The sequence below is a fragment of the Rousettus aegyptiacus genome, unplaced genomic scaffold (assembly GCF_014176215.1).
Source record: "Rousettus aegyptiacus isolate mRouAeg1 unplaced genomic scaffold, mRouAeg1.p scaffold_m13_p_1, whole genome shotgun sequence".
NCBI lineage: Eukaryota > Metazoa > Chordata > Mammalia > Chiroptera > Pteropodidae > Rousettus > Rousettus aegyptiacus.
Genome location: NW_023416284.1, coordinates 66162419 through 66184077, shown reverse-complemented (window position 1 = coordinate 66184077; position 21659 = coordinate 66162419). Strand labels below are relative to the sequence as shown.

Below are 21659 nucleotides of genomic sequence, written 5' to 3'. Positions count from 1 at the left end.
ATGTGTACATTCCAATAAATTTTACAAATGTGGTATCAGTGTGCATACTGTCTTGTAACTTTTTTTTGCCAACCATTTTAATTAACCTAAATTTATCTTGCTCATACTATACAACCAGAAAATAAGTATATGCTAAAAAAATTTCGTTAAAAAAAAAAATTTTAAAAATGAGTGAATGAATTTAGCTGTACTAACTAGTTTCAATGTCCTAGAACTTGTAGATAACAATATGCAGACAATAGATATAAATAAGATAACTAAGGTTTGATTGCTCAGATCTCATTTAGAGATAAAATGTTGTGAAGATAGAGATATGCCAACTATAGAAAAATACATCTTGTCCCATTTTTCAAAGGCTAGAAAAAAGATTATGGAAACTAAAGAATAGCAATTTTGATGTCAATCTCCAGGAGAGTTAGAGAACAGACACTAATATGGAGGATTTGAGAATACTTAAGAGACCCTAATTACTGAAAGCCAGCATGAGTGTACTAAGAATAAGTCATGTCAAATTCTAATTTTCTTCTTTGTTAAAAAGATTATACTGGTATATTAGCTGACATGTGCAATGTAAGCTCCACAAGAGTAGGGACTTATTTTTATAACTGCTAAGTACCCTGACCTAAGAACCATATATGAAAGGCTCAAATAACATTTGTTGAAAGAATGACTAATAAGTGAATTTATAAATTAATCAAGGAATTTGATGTTTCTTATAAAATCATTGTGGCCTTAATAGAGAAATAAAGACCAGGTTTTGCTACAGGTGGATAGTACAGATATACTATAGAATATACTAATAGTATAGACCCAATAAGCTAACATTCACAGGGATGTTAATGTTTATTTAAAATCAACTGAGTTACCATATGGCCTAGCAATTCTCTCCTAGGTATATACCTGAGAGAAATAAAAACCTATGGCCACACAAAAACTTACACATGAAATGTTTATAGTAGCATTATTCATAATAGCTAAAAAATGAAAACAACCTAAATTTCTCTCAACTAATGAATGAATAAAATGTGGTGTATCTACAAAATGGAATACTATCTGGCAATAAAAAGGAATGAAATACTGATACATGCAGTAACACAAACGAACCTTGAACACATCAGGCTAAGTCACAAAATGCCACATATTATATGATTTCATTTATATGAAACATCCAAAACAGGTAAATCAGTAGAAACAGTAGGTTAGTGGCTGCCAGGACACAGGAGGAGAGGATAATGAGGAGTGACTCCTAATGAGTACAGGATTTCTTTGGCAAGGAGAAGAAAATTTTCTAAAAATAGAAGGTGGTGATGGCCGCACACTCTCTAAATATACCAAAATTACTGAATTGTACATTTGAATGGGTGGATTTTATGGTAAATAAATGTCTCAATAACGCTGTTATTTAAAAAAAAAATAGAAAAATCAATGATGATACAGATGTAGAGAATCTGTCTACTGACTAGTTCATCAGAAAGATACCTAAAGGTTATAATTTATCTTGAACTCTACTCAAAGTATACAGCAGTTATGGTTAAATAAGTAAAAGCAATTTGAGGCTGAATTTTAGCAATAATGCTGATATATTCCATGCTAGACCACTTTTGGACAACTACATTCTATTCTAAGTATAATATCTAGAGAAACTAATGTGTAGGCTAAGTCCAGAGGAATTTATAAAGAATTAGAAAGGGATCAGAAACTATCCCACATGAGAAACACTTGGGAAAAAATGAGGGTTGGTTAGAATGGGAAAAAAGACTCAGAAGATATAACTATCTTCTAGTTTTAGTAGTATTGCTACAAAAGACAAAATAGAATTAATCACTAAGTAGCTAAAGGGGGAAAATTAATCTCATCATGGCCTAGAACTGATACAGTTACAGCTACCTGGTAGGCAGTACTTACTCTCCATCAAATGAACAGAGATTCAAGTAAATCCTAAAAGACACCTATCAAGGATTCCTATTTCAGGAAGAATTTCTATAATATTTAGTGGATTGGAGATGAAATTTCAGTTCCCTTCTGATTCTAAAATTCTATTTTATCCTAATTCAAAATTACATAATAAAATAAATTAAATAAATGCATGAAATCTCAGAGTAGATGATTTAAAATTTTACCTCATTGTTCTGTAATTGTGGTTTTCCACTTTTCTTACTGCAGGAAAAAGACAAAAAAGAAAGAGCTTTATTTGCAAATTGTTCCGATCATAAAAATTGTTTTGAGATATCAAAATAGACCAAATTCTCCAAACATTTCTTCTTTTACAGATCATACAGAGACACCATAGTCCAGCTGCCTCTTACTAAATACAATTTACAGAAAGTGCTAGATAAATGTTAACTACTACTATCATGCATCAGGCATTAAGTTGGTAATTTTTACACACACACACACACACACACACACTTATTTTTCAAAGTCTCCCATGGAGAGGTGGAGTCTTTTTCTCCATTCTTGAATCAAGGCTTGGCCATGAATTGCTTTGGCCAAGAGACATTAGCAAATTAATGCAGACATAGGCTTGAAAATGTGTGTGCATTGGATCCTCTCTCCTGATGCTGGGAATCTTTTCCCAGCCATGTGAGCAATCCCAGGTTAGTTGCCTAATGGAGAGACATTGTGTCATTCCTGTGTTACAAATGAAAAAACTAACTTGGAAAAAAGGAAGTAGCATGCTCAAGGTTCACATCACTCCAAGTAGTTAATCTAGCACTTGAACCCAGGTTTGATTACTGATCCAGGCTATTACCCTAAACAGTATAATGATGACGCTCAGGTTCTTTTTATAACATACTACATAGTACCCTATGTTATGATCACATTTTAAATCTCTCGTTTAACATATATTTCCTCCCAAAAAATTAGTTCCATAAGATCAGAAGCTATTGCAGGCAGCTCCCCCAAAGTACAGGTGAAGTGGTGTTTGTGATACGATACATTTATTAGGGATCAACATCTGAGAAAGGAAGGTGACAAAAGCAAGTTTGGGTAGAACTTAAACTGTATTACAGGCCCAAAATTTCAGCCAATTAGGTAGGACGCTAAGAAGCAAGCATTGTTCATGAGAATGCTCTGTGATGGGCTGAAATGATGATGTCTTTATATATCTTCCTTGCTCAGTCTACAAATGCCTGCTATTCCAAGGTCGTCAAGGAGGTGGCTCTGCAGATAAGGAAGATCCTGAAGTGGGGGCAGTATGTGTTGCCAGATCTGTACTCCTCAGGGCCAAACTAACTCTTCTTTTGAGGGGAATTTGGGTAGCATATCTCCATATCTACTATAGGGGTAGTATAATATTCAACTTTTTATGTTAAACGCTTAATTTAGTTCCACAATATGTAAAATGAACATTTCAATAATAAAATACTAGGTCGCTATAGGCTAGAGAGCCAAACTTAACTATAGTTTAGTAAGAGTTGATGCTCTTATTTTAAAAGTACTTAGGTTTAGTATTGTTTCTAATCTCAATTGTATTACAGAATTGTTTATGTTTTTAAATTTTTACAATTGCAAAACTGTTTAAGAAAATGCCTTTTATATATGTTCATGCATGCCCAGTTAATTATGAGTCCCCTTTCTAATGTTCTCTTTTTAAAGAATTCTTTAAATGCTTTCCACAGATGTTCTCAATTTTGAATAATTAGCTATATAAACATATAGAGCTTGCTTAGGATAAAATAGAACAGTATACTAGATTCCATTTAGTGGATTATATATTTTTTTTCACTTGAAATGTCACGCTAAAGACTGGAGAGAAGTTAATATCAGAAACATGATCTACTAGTAGGCAGACTCTAGTCTAACAGAAACTTAGTATTTTCCTTTTCTTGATTTTTATCCTATGAAACTAAAAAGATTCCACAACAAACAGATATGTCTTTACTTGTGTGTATTCCTTTTGATTACCAAAAAAGATCAATTTAATTACATTAAAATAAAGGTATTCCACATGTTCAAAATATATTACTGACATATACACTAATGACAAGGTATCTGTAATATCTACAACAATCACTAATTATCAGCTATGTTGTTACATTTCAGGGTATAACCAATGGAAACTATTTTTAAATTTAATTTTGTGACTATATAAATCATGGCCACTTATAACCAGTCTATACAAATAGCAATGTCATACTCTGTCGGGAGCTGCTCATCTATTTTTTTCTTGCTCAATAAATCGCCAGACTTTCCAAAATATGACAGCAGTCCCTGCATAAATCTTTTTTACTGTCTGCCCAATAGCACTGCCTGAGCAGAAGCTAGGACAAGATAGGAAGAACAACTTCATTGCTAGAATATGAAAGAAAGGTACAAAAAAAAAGACACACATCAATACATGCATTACTAAAGAAATAGATAAATTATAAAAGTGACATGGTCAAGAATCATTCAAACGTTTACTAATAGCTTACTATATGCTGGGCACTATTCTACATCAGTATTTTTCAAACCTTGTGGTCTCAGGATCCCAAAAACAGTTTATTTATTGTATTATATCTATGGATATTTAATATCATGTGTTAATTCAAATTCAGAAACTTTTTAAAATATTTATTCATTTAAAGACAATTAAACACATTACCCATTAAATAAAATTTTATAAAAATAGCAATATTTTCCCAAACAAAACAATTTAGTAAGAAAAGTAGCATTGTTTTCATAGTTTGGCAAAGCTCATTAATGTCTGGCTTAATGGAAGACAACTGGATTCTCATGATTCTGCTGCATTCTATCTGTTACAATATAGATAAGTAGTTGTAAAACAAGTGTATTTTAGTAATTGTGGATATTTTTCTGGGATACTAAACTGTTGCAATGTAGTCTGAAACCGTACCACTGAGCTTCTGTACTCTTATATAATTAAATCCATTGGTCCATTTACATTTTTAATTGATCTTTTACCCATGCAAAATTTTGTAACATCATGCATTAGTCATTTGAAAAAATACTGGTTCAGAGTTATGTAGTAGACCTTCCAAATGTAATACATTTTATTATACAGTATTTTATAAAATTATATTGGTTAATATTGCCACCAATCTCATCAAAAAAGTCTTAAGCACTGGGAACTATCAAGCTTATAGTGGCAGAGACAAGTTTTCCAAATTTTAATTCACTTGAAAGTTTAAATTGTAACATTAGCAACAAATGTTGCCAAATGCTTTTCCTTGAAGGCATTATAAGAACATGCCTGCAATATTCAAGGCTGAATAACTACAATTATTCAGTCGTTCTTTCAAGTAAAAATGACGTTCCACAAAAAAAAAGTGGTGAGTTCAGTTCACAACTCAAACAATGACAGATGTGTTCTCCTTCAAGACAACCTTTGTACTCTGGTAGGCTGCACTTCGGTATGCTGCAAGAAGTCCTTTGTGCAAATTTATTTTTCTTTGGTAAAGACATTACAAAAAAAGAAAGACAAGACCAATAACCAACAATTTATAAAATTTATAGGAGAGTTTTACCCAAGAAATGGAAGGTCAAGTTAACATTTGAAAAATCAATCAAACGTACTTCATCATATTAACAGTCCTTTTAAAAAAGAAAAACCATATGATCATATCAATACAGAAAAGCCTGACAAAATCCATCATTTATTCACCATAAAAACTCTCATCAAATTAGGAATAAAAAGGACATTAACAAAAACTTATAACTATCATCATACTTATTAATGAGAGACTGAGACGCTAACATCTAAAACATGGCAAAGATGCCAACTCTTACCACTTCTATTCAGTATTGTTACTGGAGGACATATACAGTGCAATAAGATAAGAAAAAGAAATAAAAGGCGCATAGAATGGCAAAAAAGAAGTAAAACTATCTTTATTGCATACTCTATAAACATCTACATACAAAATCCTAAGGAATCTATAAAAAGCTAAGTAGTTCAACCAGGTTCCAGGATACAACATCTATATATAAATATCAACTGTATTTCTATATAAGAGCAAAGAACAATTGGAAATTGAAATTTTAAACATATCCTTTACAAAAGTATCAAAATATTAAATTTTTAAGGATAAACTTGGGGGGGCGAAGATGTGCAAGACGTGCATGCTGAAAACTATAACACACTGCAGAGAAATCAAAGACTAGACAGAGATATATCATGCTCATAGATTAGAAGACTCAAAATCGTGATGACATTGATTATCCCCAAATTGATTTAGAAATTCAATGCAATCCCAATCAAAATCCTACCGGGCTTTATTTGCTGAGAGTGCAGATTCGAAAATCCATATGTAAATGCGAAGGAACTACAATAATCAATAAATTTTGAAAATTTTATTAAATTAAACTGAATTTATTAATTAAACTAAACTGGAAAAGAACAAAGTTGGAGGAATTGTACTTAATTTCAAAGCTTATAATAAAGTTATAGTAATGAAGAGTTTGATATTGAAGTACAAATATAGATTTTAAAAAAAACCCCAAAAAGTCCAAAAGCAGACCCACATACATAAAGCCATAGATTTACAACAAAGATGTTAATGTAATTCAATGCGGAAACGACATTCTTTCAACAAATGTTCTGGATTAAATGGATAGCCATAAGAAAAAAATTAACCTCAAACCTTATTACACACCATATACAAAAATTAATTAGAAGTGGAACATACACCTAAATGAAAGAGCTAAAACTTTGAAATTTCTAGAAGAAAACAGGAGAAAAATCTTAGTATTCCTAAGTTAAAGATTTATAAAATAGGACAAACTAGGGGGGAAAAAAAATCAATAAACTGAACTTCATTGAAACTTAAAATGTCTGCTTCTGAAAAGATACAATTAAGAAAATTAAAAGATAAGCCACGAACTAAGAAAAATTATCTACAAAACACATATCTAAGAAAAAGCTTCTATTCAGAATACATAAAAAACCTTACAACTGAATAAGACAATTCATTTAAAGACCTAACCACTTTGCCAAGTGTTTAAGAAATTGCCAAAGATTAAAATATAGACATTTTCAGAGCTTTCAGACTAAATTAAAAAGAACACAATTCTGAAAACTTTAATCAGAATTTTGTTAACCAGAACAGTAATTTTGACCCTAAAGTTTTTCTCACTTGGTTCATTTTTCTAGGCCAGTATTTCCTAGACTCAGTATGAACCTATTCTGAAAGGAGAGAAAAAAAAATTCTTATAGACCCCAGTGTTGCCTTAAACTGCTGCTTCCTTAAATATGTATAGCATAATATTAAGTATACATTATTTTTGTTTATAGCTCTCCTACACCGCAAAATAAAATTTATCATTTAAAAACAAGTGAAAATTTTAAAGTCAAAAAAATTAGAATCAACATTCATTTAAAGTGATAGGCAAGATAACACTGCTACAACTAATCACTAGTGCTGGGGTAAGAGCTGAAAGAATTATGTTATATGTTCCAGTTGATGTCCAAGAATTTTTTATAATCATTATTTTCTTTTGTAAACAATGAACTGGTTTTAAATCACTGCTCTATTAATATTGATGGGCTGATTTGTTAGTACATCTCAAAACAAAATTCTAAAAATTAAAATACTCTATGAAAATGCATAGCACTTACTATTAATAAATGTTACACATTGATATTTATAGAGACAAATGGGGATCCACATACTGCAACTGCTCACGAAAATAAGTATTTTGTTTGCTACATATATACACTGCAAAGATAAATACATACATAGCCCCCCTCTATACATAAACACACATAATGGGCCACATGATCAGTCAGCTCTCCCATCAATTTTCTCTCTTTAAGTTCCAAGAAATACCCTGTTCGGAGTGTACCGGAACATCTTATATTTCTGTTGCTCTGTCATTTTCATGATTTCAAACCAAAGCTTCCTTATTTCAGTTTCTTAGAAACGCTATAACAACACCTTTCACCTGTAATTATCACTACAAAAAAAATTAATTGCAAAATAATTCAGTATGAGTACTAAAGTTAAAATTGCTAGAAAATGACAGGGCGAGAAAACATATAAGAGCTGGAACTAACTGAATATGGAAATGAGAGGTGAGGAGCAAAAACTTAAAGAACCATGTAAAGACAGAGGAGATATCAGAAACCTTCACAGTTTTAGATTACTACACTTAAACCTCATGTAGGTTCTTAAAGTAGCAGACTAGTTTTCCATATATATGGCTTTTTAGATGATCACTTAACAACAATCCAAACACAAATATAGGCACAAAAACCGTCAATACTATGGTAGTCATTCAGATGACTTAGAATGTGCTTATACTAACTTTTTTATAATTTATCACCAAAATGAAAACATAAAATTAAAAAATTCTCATAAAATTTTAGGATCCTTAAAGAATGCATCTTTAGATCCATTATCTCTAGGCCCTAGGGATACATTCACTGAGTTAGGGCCCATGTTCAGAATGAGAAGTCGGAAAAATAGATTTGAAGTAGAAAGGTAAATTCAAAAGAAGACATGTCCAGTTTAAAAAGGCTTCAGTAAATCCAGATCCAGATACCTTATAAATAAAACAAAACAGATATTTCAGTCAAGAACTCAGGAACAAAAGGAGAACTGGAGATTGGGGGAGTCATTAGCAAACAGCTAATAGTTGGTATCATGGTTTTGACTGAGTTGGCCTGGAATGCACACACCAATATCAATCAGGGCCCAGAGATAGTGAAGACTTGCACAAAGATACTGGGTATAGGAACTGAAAGAAAGACACAGGAAAATTGCTAGAAAATGACAGGGTGAGAAAACATGTAAGAGCTGGAACTAATTGAACATGGAAATGAGAGGAGAGGAACAAAAACTTAAAGAACTACATAAAGATAGAGGAGGTATTAGAAACCTTCAGCTCCAAACTGATGCCCTGAAAGACAAAAGATCTTTTTCCTCAGGTCTCATAGTTTGTACCTTGAGTGACCAGAGGACAGTAATTCCAGAGAACAGAATAAAGGTAGAAGAATAATTCAGGAAAATTATATTTGTACTCATTGTGAAAGTGTTAAATCTCAAGTCCCAGTAAGATAACTTCAGGGGGCTGTCTAGAACATGATTTTGAAATTATTTAGATTTAAAGTTCAAGAGTAGAGATGTTGATATGAAAGACAATGATGTGGATATATCATGATATAGCTCCTTTGAGGAACAAAAATACAAAATGTGAGTCTTGTATCTGTTTATTAAGATGCTATACTAAAAACTTTATAACGTACTCTTAAAGAACTTGGTTTGTTTCCTGAATGATATTGCTCCCAGGCATCTTAAAGCAAACTTTCCTCTCAAAAGTAAAGTATATTCACTATAAGCTTCAAAATTATTCCTACGAGTAATTTTAAATAAAATGTCTAGATTATAATCAAAAATATCCAAACACACAGGAAACTAGACTCCATAACCACAATGAAAAGAAAAAAACACAAGAAAAATTTCCAAATGTTTTGGAAATTGCGGTAGATTAAATATAAAGACAAATTCTTTGTGTTCTTCCTAAATAGGAGTAACCTATTTTTCCCATTCTTTAATCTGGGCCGGGCTGTGACTCATTCTAATCAACAGAATGTGGTGAAAGCGTTTATGCTTTCACCTTTGCCTCTTGAAATGCAGACCTGACACTACCATGTAAGGTACTGGTCTAGTCTGCTGGATGATAAAAAGTCACTTAGATAAGGACCAAAGAACCCCAGCCTCCAGCTAGCACCAACTACCATATACAGCCAGTACAGCCAGTCCTCTGGTAGATGCATCCTAACAAGTGAACCCAGACAAAACCAGCAGAGGAACTGCCCAAACACTCACAGAATTAAGGGGGAAAATAGCTGTTTTAAGCCACTAAGTCTTGGGGTGGTTTGTTATGCAACTACACGTAACTGACAAAAATAGAGAGCTATGCTTGTGAAAAGTCATGTTAAAGATATCAAAAAATATTTTGAAATGAATGATACACACATCAACTGATATGTTTGCAAAATGATAAGATTTACATACCAAAAAACCTGAGGGATACAACTAAAGCAGTGCTTAGAGAGAACTTTATGACCTTAAAGCTATACATAGAAAAAATGCTGAAAATGTGTAATCACAGAACATTAGAAAAAAACAACAAAACTAACTTAAGTATAAAAAATTAAAAAATACACATAAAAGCAAACATAATGAAATAAAATATCAGCAATTGGAGATAAAGCAAAACTAAGTTAGATTTTTGACAAAATTAACACATTACACATCTTACAAACTCACAGCAAGATTGATTAAAACAAAAAGAGGGCAATATAACAATATTAGAAATTGATATATAGAGATTAGAAATGATCCTCATCAAAATCTCAGTATACTGATTCTAAAATTTATATAGAAGTAATACCAAAGCAAGAGATAACTGAGGCACTTTCATATTTTGTTTATAAGATTCACTGCATTCAAAAAATAGGGTTCCTCCAAAGCATCTATGAAATAGTTAGCATGAAATATTTATTTACTTGTAGTAAATCCATAGGTTCAGAATGACACTTAAGAAGAACAGATTGATCACCATCAGAAAATAAGAGAGAACTAAAGAAGCAAATATCTACCCTGCCTTTCCTAACTGAACTGTACCACTGGGGAACCAAATAGTAGATGAAGAAAAGTTTCTTTTAATGGAAGCAATCCATCTTATAAGTGAAGAAATAACAGAAATCAAATATCACCTTTTACAAACCCTAATAAATTCATTGATCTAGGTATCAAACAACAGTGGTTGCTAAAATCACAAAAAGAGGAACAACCAGACACTATACACCCCTTTGAGGTTTAACCACATCAACACCTAGGAAGTATTCTTGTCCAAAATCCAAACACAAAATATGAACTTGATCAAGTGTTTAGATCCAACTATCACTTGACAGGAAATACATAGAATGAAGAAAAATTATGCAATAACATAATCCAGATTATGGAATCAAAATACCTGGTTGCTTCAACAAATAAACTGTCAAAAAAGGTAGGGGGAGGTGGCATTGGGTCATATAGAATGAGACTTAAATAAACACAAACGTAGCTAAATTGCAGCACTAATGAATGAACATTTGGGTGACAAAATTATAAAGAATTGCAAAGATACAATTACTGTAGAAGCTAAGATAGCAGTTACTAGTAGGAGAGAGGGAAGGGGCTATGATTAAGAAGGGGACTGTGTAAGGTTTCTACAGTGGATGGCAAAGATTTATCTCCAGACCTGGGTGGTAGTTACAAGAGTATTTTGTTTGTTTGTTTGTTTTTAAATCATTAAGTTATACACATGTTTTATGCAGTTTTCTTGTTTGTGATATAATATCAAATTAAAAGGTTTAAAAAACTGTAGAGTATTTCACTGTGACTATACTTTAATATTAATACATTATAATAAAATTTTAAAATTAACTTCACTTTGAATTTAACATGACTTTTTAATCCCTGAATAATTCTTGACTGTTCCTTGAATCTAAGTCCATCTGAAGGATTTAATTAAAATGCTTTATTCTGTCTATTACCTTCCACACAGCTAATTCAAACTTAAGATCTCTTAGAATCAGGTACTATTTTTACCTCTCTGCTCACTGGTAAAATGAAGATAATAAACCAACTCTCAAAAAAACTGTTGTGAGGAATAAACTATTTAGAACAATGCCTAAAATTAAGGACTCAATAAACAGTTAATAGTATTATCTCTAGCTTCCTGTCCTTGCAATCCCTTCTTCTCAAATCAGAACTCCATCAACTCCATGCCTTTGCTCATGCTGTTTTCCTCACCTATGCCTTTTACTCCTTAGCAAAACACTATATATCTCTTAAGGTCAGGTACAAATGTGAAACTTCCCCAGGAAACAACCTGAAGAATTAAACATTCCCAAATCAGTGCTCCCTCCTACAGATTTTTGTTCCTACCACAGGTCTAGTCATACTGAGTTGTATAAATTTTCTAAGTATTTTTATTTCCACATGACTTGAGTTAGAAACAATGTTCATTCAATTTGGTATCTCAATGCCTGGCCTACTGACATACAACAAACTTTCAACAGAATCTACTGGATAAATGTTATGTTTCCTAGCACATTTCTTATTTTCTCTAATGGAGGAGAAGGAGCTATTTTGTTGAAACAATGATAAAATATATACAGAAATGTATTGACCCATCAATTGTTAAATTGGGAATTATCTGATACTTACAAATGGAATCACACCTTGTATTCTGCCTGATACTTGCTCCCTCCACTTTTTTTTTTTTTTTTTTTACACCTACAGCACCCAGTCTTCCTAGGTGGTCTCCCATCCAAGTACTAACCAGCCCCGACTGTGCTTCTACTTAGCTTCCAAGATCAGACGGGATCAGGCTTGTTCAGGGTGGCGCGGCCGTAGATTCCATTCACTTCTTTACTAAGCAGCCCATCTCCAGTGTTATTGGGAGGGAAAAGTAAAATAATACTATAGTTGAAAACTCCTTAAATCTAATTTCCCAATGTAACAAAGCCGTATTCGTAGCTTAATGGAGAATACTGTAAACAAAATATTACCAGATTTTTTTAAATCAGAAATTTGGTGTGAAATGTTAAGATACAGGATTCTTTCACTAGTCTGTGAGTTTCTTAACAGACTACTTAATTTTTAATCTGCCCAAACTAGCACGAAATAGGTTTTACATCTACTCCCACTCTAAGATCCATCTATGAAAGTGACCTATCTTATTTATCATTGTGTCCCCAGCACTTAGCACTAAATGTTGAGGTAGGGTACAAACTTGTATCAGATCCTGCAATTCTTGAGAATAAGACCTCTTACTCACTTCTATAGTGAATATTTTAAAACCCAGCATCTGACACAGAGCAGGAACTCAACATTTTCTGAGTTAGAGCATGATCTTTGGGTTCCTTTTTTTGAGTGGTTTCATTGATTCCCAGGCCAACCTACTCCCTCCAGTCCTTGTTCTGGAATGAGAAAAAAATCTGGATTCTACCTTTTCTTCCTTTTCAGTAACTTAAATTTGCCTCCAAGATGTACTGAAGAATGACAGTAACACTGAATTTGGATCCAGAAGATTTGAGTTTGATGTAAGCTGAAATGTAGTATTTTTCTTTATTTGATTTGATTAGTTTCGAGTATACAGTACATTGGTTAGACATTTACATAGTTTATAAAATGATACCTCTAATTGCTCTTTCTCTCCTCTGACTTTCTACCTAGCCAATACATTAGTGCTACCTGCATTCCCTATGCCATGTTCCCCATCCCCATGACCATCTATCAATGATTAATTTGTACTTCTTTAATCCTTCATCCCATTCTCCCAGCTCCCCAACCCCTCTCCCCTCTGTCCGTCACCAGATTGTCCTCTATATTTGTGAGTCTGTTTTTGATTAGTTTGTTCTTTTTGTTCCTTAGACGCCACATAGAAGTGAAATCATATGGAATTTATCTTTCTCTGACTTATTTCACTCAGCATAATAACCTCTAGGTCCATCTGACATGTAGTATTTTTACAGGCAAGTTAAAAACATGCATAGTAAATAGGAAATGCAACAATATGCTAATGCCATATTAATCAAAGCTAAGATGCATCAGCTGTAAATTGCATCCTAATTTCGGAGAACCTGAAATGTGAAAAAAGTGCATCTTAGAATCAATGATATGTGACCATAATCACGATATAGGTGTTTTGTCCCTTCTTTTTTCTAGTATTCAAACTTTTCATAGTGCATATTTAATAATGCAAAAATATTTAATTTTTAAAACTATGAAGCATGAAAGTAGTATTTAATTTTAAAACAAATTTTTAGGTCTAGTCCTATTCACTAAAGTAAGATCACCTTATAGGATCATACTTTTTCCTTCTAAAGAGACACCATGTTTCATGTTGCTTACTTCATAGGTTTATGAAAGTATACAAATGTTTTAGTGACATGTAGACACAACATGCTGATTAAATAACTAAATTATTATTAAACTAAAGAAGGTGCCTCGTTCCACATGGTGCATTTATTTTTAATTGCAACAGATAACTTCTTAAGCATGGATTATAATCTGTTTAAGTGTAGTATTATGGTACCATTATAGTGGTATGTGAGATTGCTACATCTATTTGCAGATACCAAATTTGCTGATTACGCTTTAATGAGCTTTATTTTCAACTTTGTAGTTTATTAATTGTATTCATTCAGGACTGCTAATCTAGCAAGAAGAAAACAAACGGATGTTTTTAAAAAACACCTTTAGCATATTCACCACAGTATTACCTAACAAGGCCTTCAAACCATCTTGATACCTGTAATAGGCCCCAATGAAGAGCACAACCATTAGTTATCTAAAGCTCTTTATCTTTATGCTTCTGAAAGGCTATATTCTTGACCGAGATGCCTAAAACAATAGTAATTTCCTCATCAAAAAAATTTTATGATGAAAAGCCTCTTCTTAAGCAAAGGCATGATGCCTAATTTGTATAAAAATGACTACAAATTCCATTTTTAAGCAGCTCTAACATTCCATAAAAATCATTCCAAAAGAAATAACAGTAGAGAAATACAGTATCCAGTTTGCATAAAATTTAATTTGGCATATATAATTCTAAAGAAAATCATAAAAAGCCTATCTTCTTTATAATTCTAACTTATATTTCATTGTAACAACTTAGATTTCATTCATCGGGTCATGAATAAGTTTGATGTTAATCTTAGAAAAAAAATACAACTTATTTATCTAAACTGATAGTATGCACAGGTGCTTAAAAGAAAGTAGTAAATTCTAGGAGCAAGCATGAGTTCACAATAAAGTCATGTCAGACCAAACTCATTCTCTTCTCTGAAGGAATTATAAAAATTCTGTAAACTTAGTTTTATTATGCTATGAAGCATTTGATGAACCAATTGGGGATTCGCCACTTTTTCTAAGTAAAAGAGACTAATGCCACATACAGCTCTAGGGTCTTACAGTTCATGGCCCAAAAGAAAGACCTTTCCCTACGGATTCCAGTAAAAACAAGCCAAAGGAGGACTCTGACTAGCTCAATATGGATCAGATGCCTTGCCTTATTGTCAGAATGCCAGGTCATCAACAGAAAGAAAGGTGCTAGGTAAGTTAAAGATGAGAAACAACACAACATCCAAAAGGTGCCTGTTGATAAAAAAGTTATAGTGGTGCAACCACATTGTTCTATACTTAGTCCTGTCCAGGAATATAACTTATTAGGAAAACAAACAGAAGGAATACTAATTAAAGGTACAGGATCAAAAAAGATTTGAAGGAAGCAATGTGCCCAAAGATAAGTGTAAATACCTGCACCTGGGTTTAAAAAAAAATCAACATGAGTTGAGGAGGGGAAAGGAAGGGAAAACAATTGTGTAAGCTAAATATGAGTGAAAATATTGTCATAAAAATGAATGGAACTTCACTTATTCTAACAAAAGCTTAAGATGTACAAAAGCGGATTGCACTGTGTCAGTCAGACCATACTTAAAAGGTGGAGAAATAAAGAGTATAATATTCAAGAAGCAGCAACTGAAAAAAGAGAGAGGCCTGAAACCTTGCCACATAAAAGCACCTTAAATACTATCTAACTCTGAAAGTAAATGATTCTGTCAATTCAAAAAGGCTTCCTTAGGGAGATTTTCAAGGGCACGCTTGAGGACATTTTTAGGAAGGCTCGACAGTTTTTGAAAATCTAACAATAGGATTTTGCTGTCCTTTTAATTTTAGCAAGCATAGGGAGATCTAAAGTTATCTTTCATTTATTGTTCAAGCTACTGAGGTAAGATATTTTCCACTTAAATCCTCACACCTACTGAATTAAGTACATGCTATTATTCCTGTTCTATAGATGGGAAAACTGAGGCTCAAAAAAGTTAAGTAAATTAACCAAGGTCATAGATCTAGCAAATAGCTGAAAAAAACTTGAATCCACAATTAACTCTGAAGACTATGTTTTATACTATTCCAAGCTGCTTCCATAATGAAGACCAAAATGTTGTATATAAAAACGTGCATTTTTACAAATTAAAATAATCTTGCAACATTTTCTACCTCTGAAGCAGTCCAAAAAGCTAAAACACCCCATAAAAAATGATTAGAGAATTAAATTAGCATTTATTCACAGTACTCTATGTCACAACCCTTAAAAAGTAATATGCGTAATTTGTGTAGCTCAGAATGTTCACACTTTCCACAAACAAGAGAAGTTCATAACCTTCCATTCATTACTACTATTTCTGGCGATTTACTCCAAGGAAATAATTCAGCCGAGACAGAAATGTTCATTCGCAAACATATCTAGTATTATCTATAAAAATTACAAAAGCAGAGGAGACTCCATAGTGTAGTGGTTAGCACGTCTGCTTTGCAAGCAGCAGGTCCTGGGTTCGTGCCACGGACCATACGCAGGGTGCACTAGTGAGCATGTGGGAAGGAGGGGATGCCCCACTTTCAGAAATCCAATTCTTAAGGGGAAACGGCAACATCCATGGGTCAGGGGTAGAAGTAGGGGACAGAGAATTAAAGAGGAGAAAAAATTACAGAAGCAATCTAGATATTCAACATTTAAAGATTAAAATTATGATAGTCACACAAAGAAATATTTATGTATTTCTTTAAAGGAAGACTTATGAAGTTCATGTAGAAACCTAGGGAAGATTTCTGTTTTAAGTGAAAATCGTAAACATGTATATTACAACTATGTAAAATGCATGCATATAAATAATGAATAAAAGGTAATGCAAATAATGTTATGGTAATAACATTATGGATGACTTTTAATTATTTTAAATTGTCTTTAATGTTTTCCACTCTATTGTTAACTGTCAAAAGCATGTTAAAAAATGATACCATTTTTATAAATTTCTAAGACTTGTTTTACCCATGAATATAAAAGGGCCCCAACTCTTAAAAGAGCTCATAATACACTTAAGGAGACAATAGTTACATTTGTAGCAAGAAAAGTTTGTTACTTAAAACAACAGTAACCACAGCCCTAAGAAATGAACATCTCATAGTTAAGAGTCATTTGACATTTTTTGAGAGTCTACTATATGCCAGCCACAGTTGTAGCTACTAGGCTGTAACAATGAATAAATAAACAAAAATTCCTGCCCTAATGAAACTTACAGCTAGCAGCAGAGACATACAATAAATAAGATAAATATGAAAAATAAATATCACATTTGATAGCGGAAAGTGCTAAGGAAAAAGTAAAACCAGGAAAGTGGACGGAGCTTGTGTGTTAGAGGATGTTAAACTGAGTGGCAATGGAAGGTCTCACTGTGAGATGTCTGATAAAAGATTATGAAGGGGAGGGAATAAGTAGTGTGGATATCTGGGAAAAGAGCATTCCAGGTAGAGGAATAGCAGGTGCAAAAAACCCTGAGACAGAATGCCTGGTCAATGAAGCTAAAAACTGAGAAGTGTGACTAAACAGATGTACCCAGTTCCCTCCACCAGTAGATTACAGCTACACAGTTCTAAGTACACTGCTCTGGACCTGACCTATATCAGTTGATTCCAGTACACAGCTGCTTTTCCTGGTAAATCCTTTAAGGCTTTCTTCATTTATGGTTGCTTAAGCATCTCCTTTTACTCTGAGGATCCAAACAGGGAAAAGGGTTAGCTCCTTTAAGACCTACCCAAGGTTCATTCTAAGGGTCTCATGCAGCTCCAATCCTTCACCTGACTCATACCTGTGCTTTGCAAAACATTCAGTGGGCCTGTGAAACTGAGAAAAGTGAAACCAGCCCCTTCTTGAGCTTGATTTTAAAGGAGATCTCAGGAAGAAAAAGCATGCAGTAAAGTTGTAGAAAGGTTAGTGGGGAGAAAGTAGAGAAGCAAAGCTAGAGATATGAGAACATCCAAGGAGTACAGAAGAGATCCTGCAACAGGCTGCAGGACTGAGCCCCAGGGAAAAACAGTCAACAAATTCCAACAGTAGGCATGTCTAAAGAACTTGTAAATAAAAAAAGTCTCCATTTTAAGTTGTTCACTATGCTGAGATCTAATCCCTGCTACTACTTCCAAATTTTCAATAAAACTCTAATACAAAATCTGCTTTGAGACTGATGCTTTAGAGGAATTAAGTCAGATACTAAAAAGGCAGGCTCAACAGACAAGATGTTAAGTCGGATCCAAAATAGAGCAGAAGCAAAGAAGTGAAATAAGGGGTGTCTAAAAGATTGGGGCTTTGAAAAGGATGAAGGATCACCTCATGAGCTAATGTACTTAGCCACATCTTGAAGGCTGACAGCTAGATTACATCCAGTCAAGCAATTAATAAATAAAACAAAGGTACCTAAATTTATGCTTCAGAAGGTTAAAAAGGAGGTGATCATCATTTAGATCATCAAGATTTATTAAATAATATTTCATGGAAGGGTGACCCTGGCCTAACACTTAAAGGATAAGAGTTGAAGAACAGAGGATACAGAGATAGATAGTCCAGGTATGGCTCATGAATAAAACTCCCAAACCAGGAATAAGCGTGATTTGTTCAGAGAACAGTGCAGAAACTGGCCTACTTGGAACAGAGAGTACTCGTTGGCAGGCAGTGGCATATAAGATTAGCCAGGTAAGGTGAGACCAGATGGAAGAAAGCTCTGAAATCCAGGAAGAGAAATCTGAACTCTGACAAGCATTAATGGGAAGGGAAAGAAACTGCTTTATTCTGTTTTTGCTTTGAGGTTTTTGTTGTTGTTTCCCAATCATAAAACACTTTGGTGGGCAGAATGGTCCTTTTCCCTGCCTTCTAAAACTGGCCCACAGATATCCCAAAATTCAGCTCATGTATCCCGTAGGGATACAACTATTACTTCTATGAAGATAATGTCTTTAGTCATGTTTGTACTGGTCCCACATGTCAACTGCCTGTCAGGCAATTACCCTTTCAAGTTCAACTATCCCACATCATTTGTCCACCCTATAAACACTGAGTGTCTATCCCGTGACATATGCAAATGAGGAATTTAAAGATAACTCAGTCCGTGACCTCAAGAAACTCACAGTATGAGATAGGCAGAAGCCAAGAAAATAAACTAGCACAATATAGAGTGGTAACTACTAGAGTAGAAGAAAGCTTACTGTATGAGAGCTGAGGACAACATCAGTTTGGAGATCAGGAAAAGACATAAACACCTAAAAGAAAGTGTTGACTGAGCTGTATCGTAAAGGAAAATAAACATCGAAGGGTGGAGAGAAGAGCTGAGGATGACAGTGATTACCATCAGACAGGACAGAGCTTGTCATACTCAGAAAATTCCACACAGCTGGGTGAGTAGGAGAAGTAATAGTAAAGGACCAGATCATGAACCCCAAACTCTCATACTAAGAAATTTGTATTTCAGAATAGCTGAAAGATTTTAATAAAGGAATAAAATATTTGTATTTCTTTACAAAGTGCTCTGGAAGTAGTAAAAAGTGGATTAAAAGGGCACAATAATGCTTCTTTTCTTATTATAAAACACAACAAAAATCTAATAAAGGCTGCTATAACATTCAGTTTATCTTCACTTATCCATTCCCGTCCTCTTTACAGGCTTAACTCACACTCTTCATAAAGTCCTCCCTAACTCCCGAACATATTATTCTTTCCTTTTTCAGAACTAAGCCATATCTGTCTATACATTGCATTCTGTCATCATCTTACATTTTAAGTAATTCACATTTAAATTTTTTCTAACAAGTATGTAAGCACCCTGAAAAAAGTCACATATTTATTGAATATGCAATACACACACACAATACACACACACTCTTCATCCCATAGCACTAGCACAGTACTACAACATTCTAAACGGGTACTTCCTTTGAACTGAACACATGGTCTCCTTTATCCATGAGTAAAAAGATTCCACTATTCCCCATAAGTAAGGAACAAAATAAGATATATGAATCAGGCAAAACTAAGCTTAAAAAAGTACAGTGATGGCAGGAAATGAATAAACGGGAACTTTCTGGGAAGATGAAAATGTTCTAATCGATGACAGGGGTGTGCTACACTGCTATACACATTTATTTAAAATAAATATAACTTAAGATTTGTACAGTTCAACACCTATAAATTTTACTTAAAAACCTGTAAAAATAAGGGATGGGGAGCAAGGGGCTATGAGTAAAACAAGACTGGCAGAATGTTGATGGTACTTCTTGGGTAAAGTGTATAGGGAATTCATTATATCATTCAGCTTACTTTGCATATATGTAATTTTCATAATAAAAAGTCATATATATTAGTCAAACTGGGTGAAAAAATTGCATTAACTAATTCAGTTAATTCAGAACATTAAATTACTCATTCTCTTAATGTTTGAAATAATGTGACTTTGTAACTTTTAAAGTGGTTTTATTAGCTCTATTACCTGATTCCAAGAAATATCTTCTAAGACAAACCTACTGTTAACAGCATAGACAAAAAAAGGCAGAGCAGCCACACGTTCCTAATTAAGCACCAGATAGTAAAGTTAATTAGCTGTAACCAAAAAGCCAGTAAAATATGAAGTCAGAATTATTTAATCTTCAAACTGTGAAGCCAAAGATAGTGCCTATAAAGATATTTATAAGATTCTGGAAGTATAACATGTACGAAGACAGACTGAACACCATTCTTAATTCTTTTTTTAAGAATTAAGTTTTTAAATAACTCAATTATTTTATTTCAGTAATTTAAACTTTATGCTTATTCTCACAATTGGAATTCTCCCACAAACGTTTATCAAAAAGATTTTAAAGTATTTTACGATAATAAATACTCAAAATTGTTATTCTATTATACTGTTTGCTACTATTGTTATTATTTCCCAATAGATTATGCTTAAAACTTTTCTATAGTCAATAATCTATGGTCTTGGAAACCAGTTCCCTCCTAAGCCATGACAAAAAGGGACGTGAAGAGTTTCTGGGATACTGATAAGAATGGGTGCAGATCTGAGTGCTGACAACACGTTTGAGTTCTATTTGTTAAAATTCTTCAAGCTCTACTGTGATACATATACTTTTCTATATGTAATACTACAATAAAGCAGTTTAAAAAAAAAATCATAAAAGTAAGCCAGAGCTTTAAGGGCTCCAGTTCCCCTCCCCCGTACTAAAACACCTGTTCCATGCACTGAAATTCTTCTCTGCAAAAATGTAATTCAAAGTGATTTTACAGCCTTTAACATTTTCTGTTGGCATATTCTCAGACAACTTCCATTTGCAATTGGGGGCTCAGAAAGCATACAATCCAATAGAAAACAATGCTTGTATTTTCCAGAATTAATCATTTTAAAGGCGAATTAAATAGTAGAAAAGTGAATAGGCATTGTACTGTTCAGACAAAGATGCAAATCATGTTCAACTTTGTTAAAAGGATTTAGGAAGGAAGAGAAAGACGATCACTTCAGACTTACTAGTAAGTTATAGAAGCTAGGAAAAGGTTAATAAGAATTCCAAAAAAAAGTTAGGCCACTTGTCAGTGTTCTAGCCCAAAGTCTACAACAAATCAAAAATTTCAGGCAAATCAAAAACAGAAGACAACAGTTATCTGCCCAGAGAAATGAAATAAAATACATGAAAGTAGTATGCCAAGTTAATATGAAATATCCAGTAACTGGCAAGAATGCTTGGAAAGTAACCTCAATCGTTTGCTGAAGCCAAGTGTCTCCCGGCAAATAAACTTGTTATGCCTATCATCCTGCAACAGTAACTCAATTCTCTCCCTTC

General features: G+C 33.3%; 1 protein-coding gene across 3 annotated transcripts in view; it reads right to left on the bottom strand.

Moving 5' to 3' along the window:
- Positions 1 to 21659, bottom strand: part of ABCD3 (ATP binding cassette subfamily D member 3) — a 64712-nt gene that overhangs the window by 42096 nt on the left and 957 nt on the right. For 2 of the 3 annotated variants that reach the window (XM_016158448.2, XM_016158447.2), the window contains exon 2: positions 2121 to 2157. The exons of the other annotated variant lie outside the window; for it this stretch is intronic. In XM_016158448.2, coding sequence (XP_016013934.2) covers positions 2121 to 2157 — 37 coding nt within the window. The remainder of the gene's footprint in view (positions 1 to 2120; positions 2158 to 21659) is intronic. 3 annotated transcript variants of the gene reach the window in all.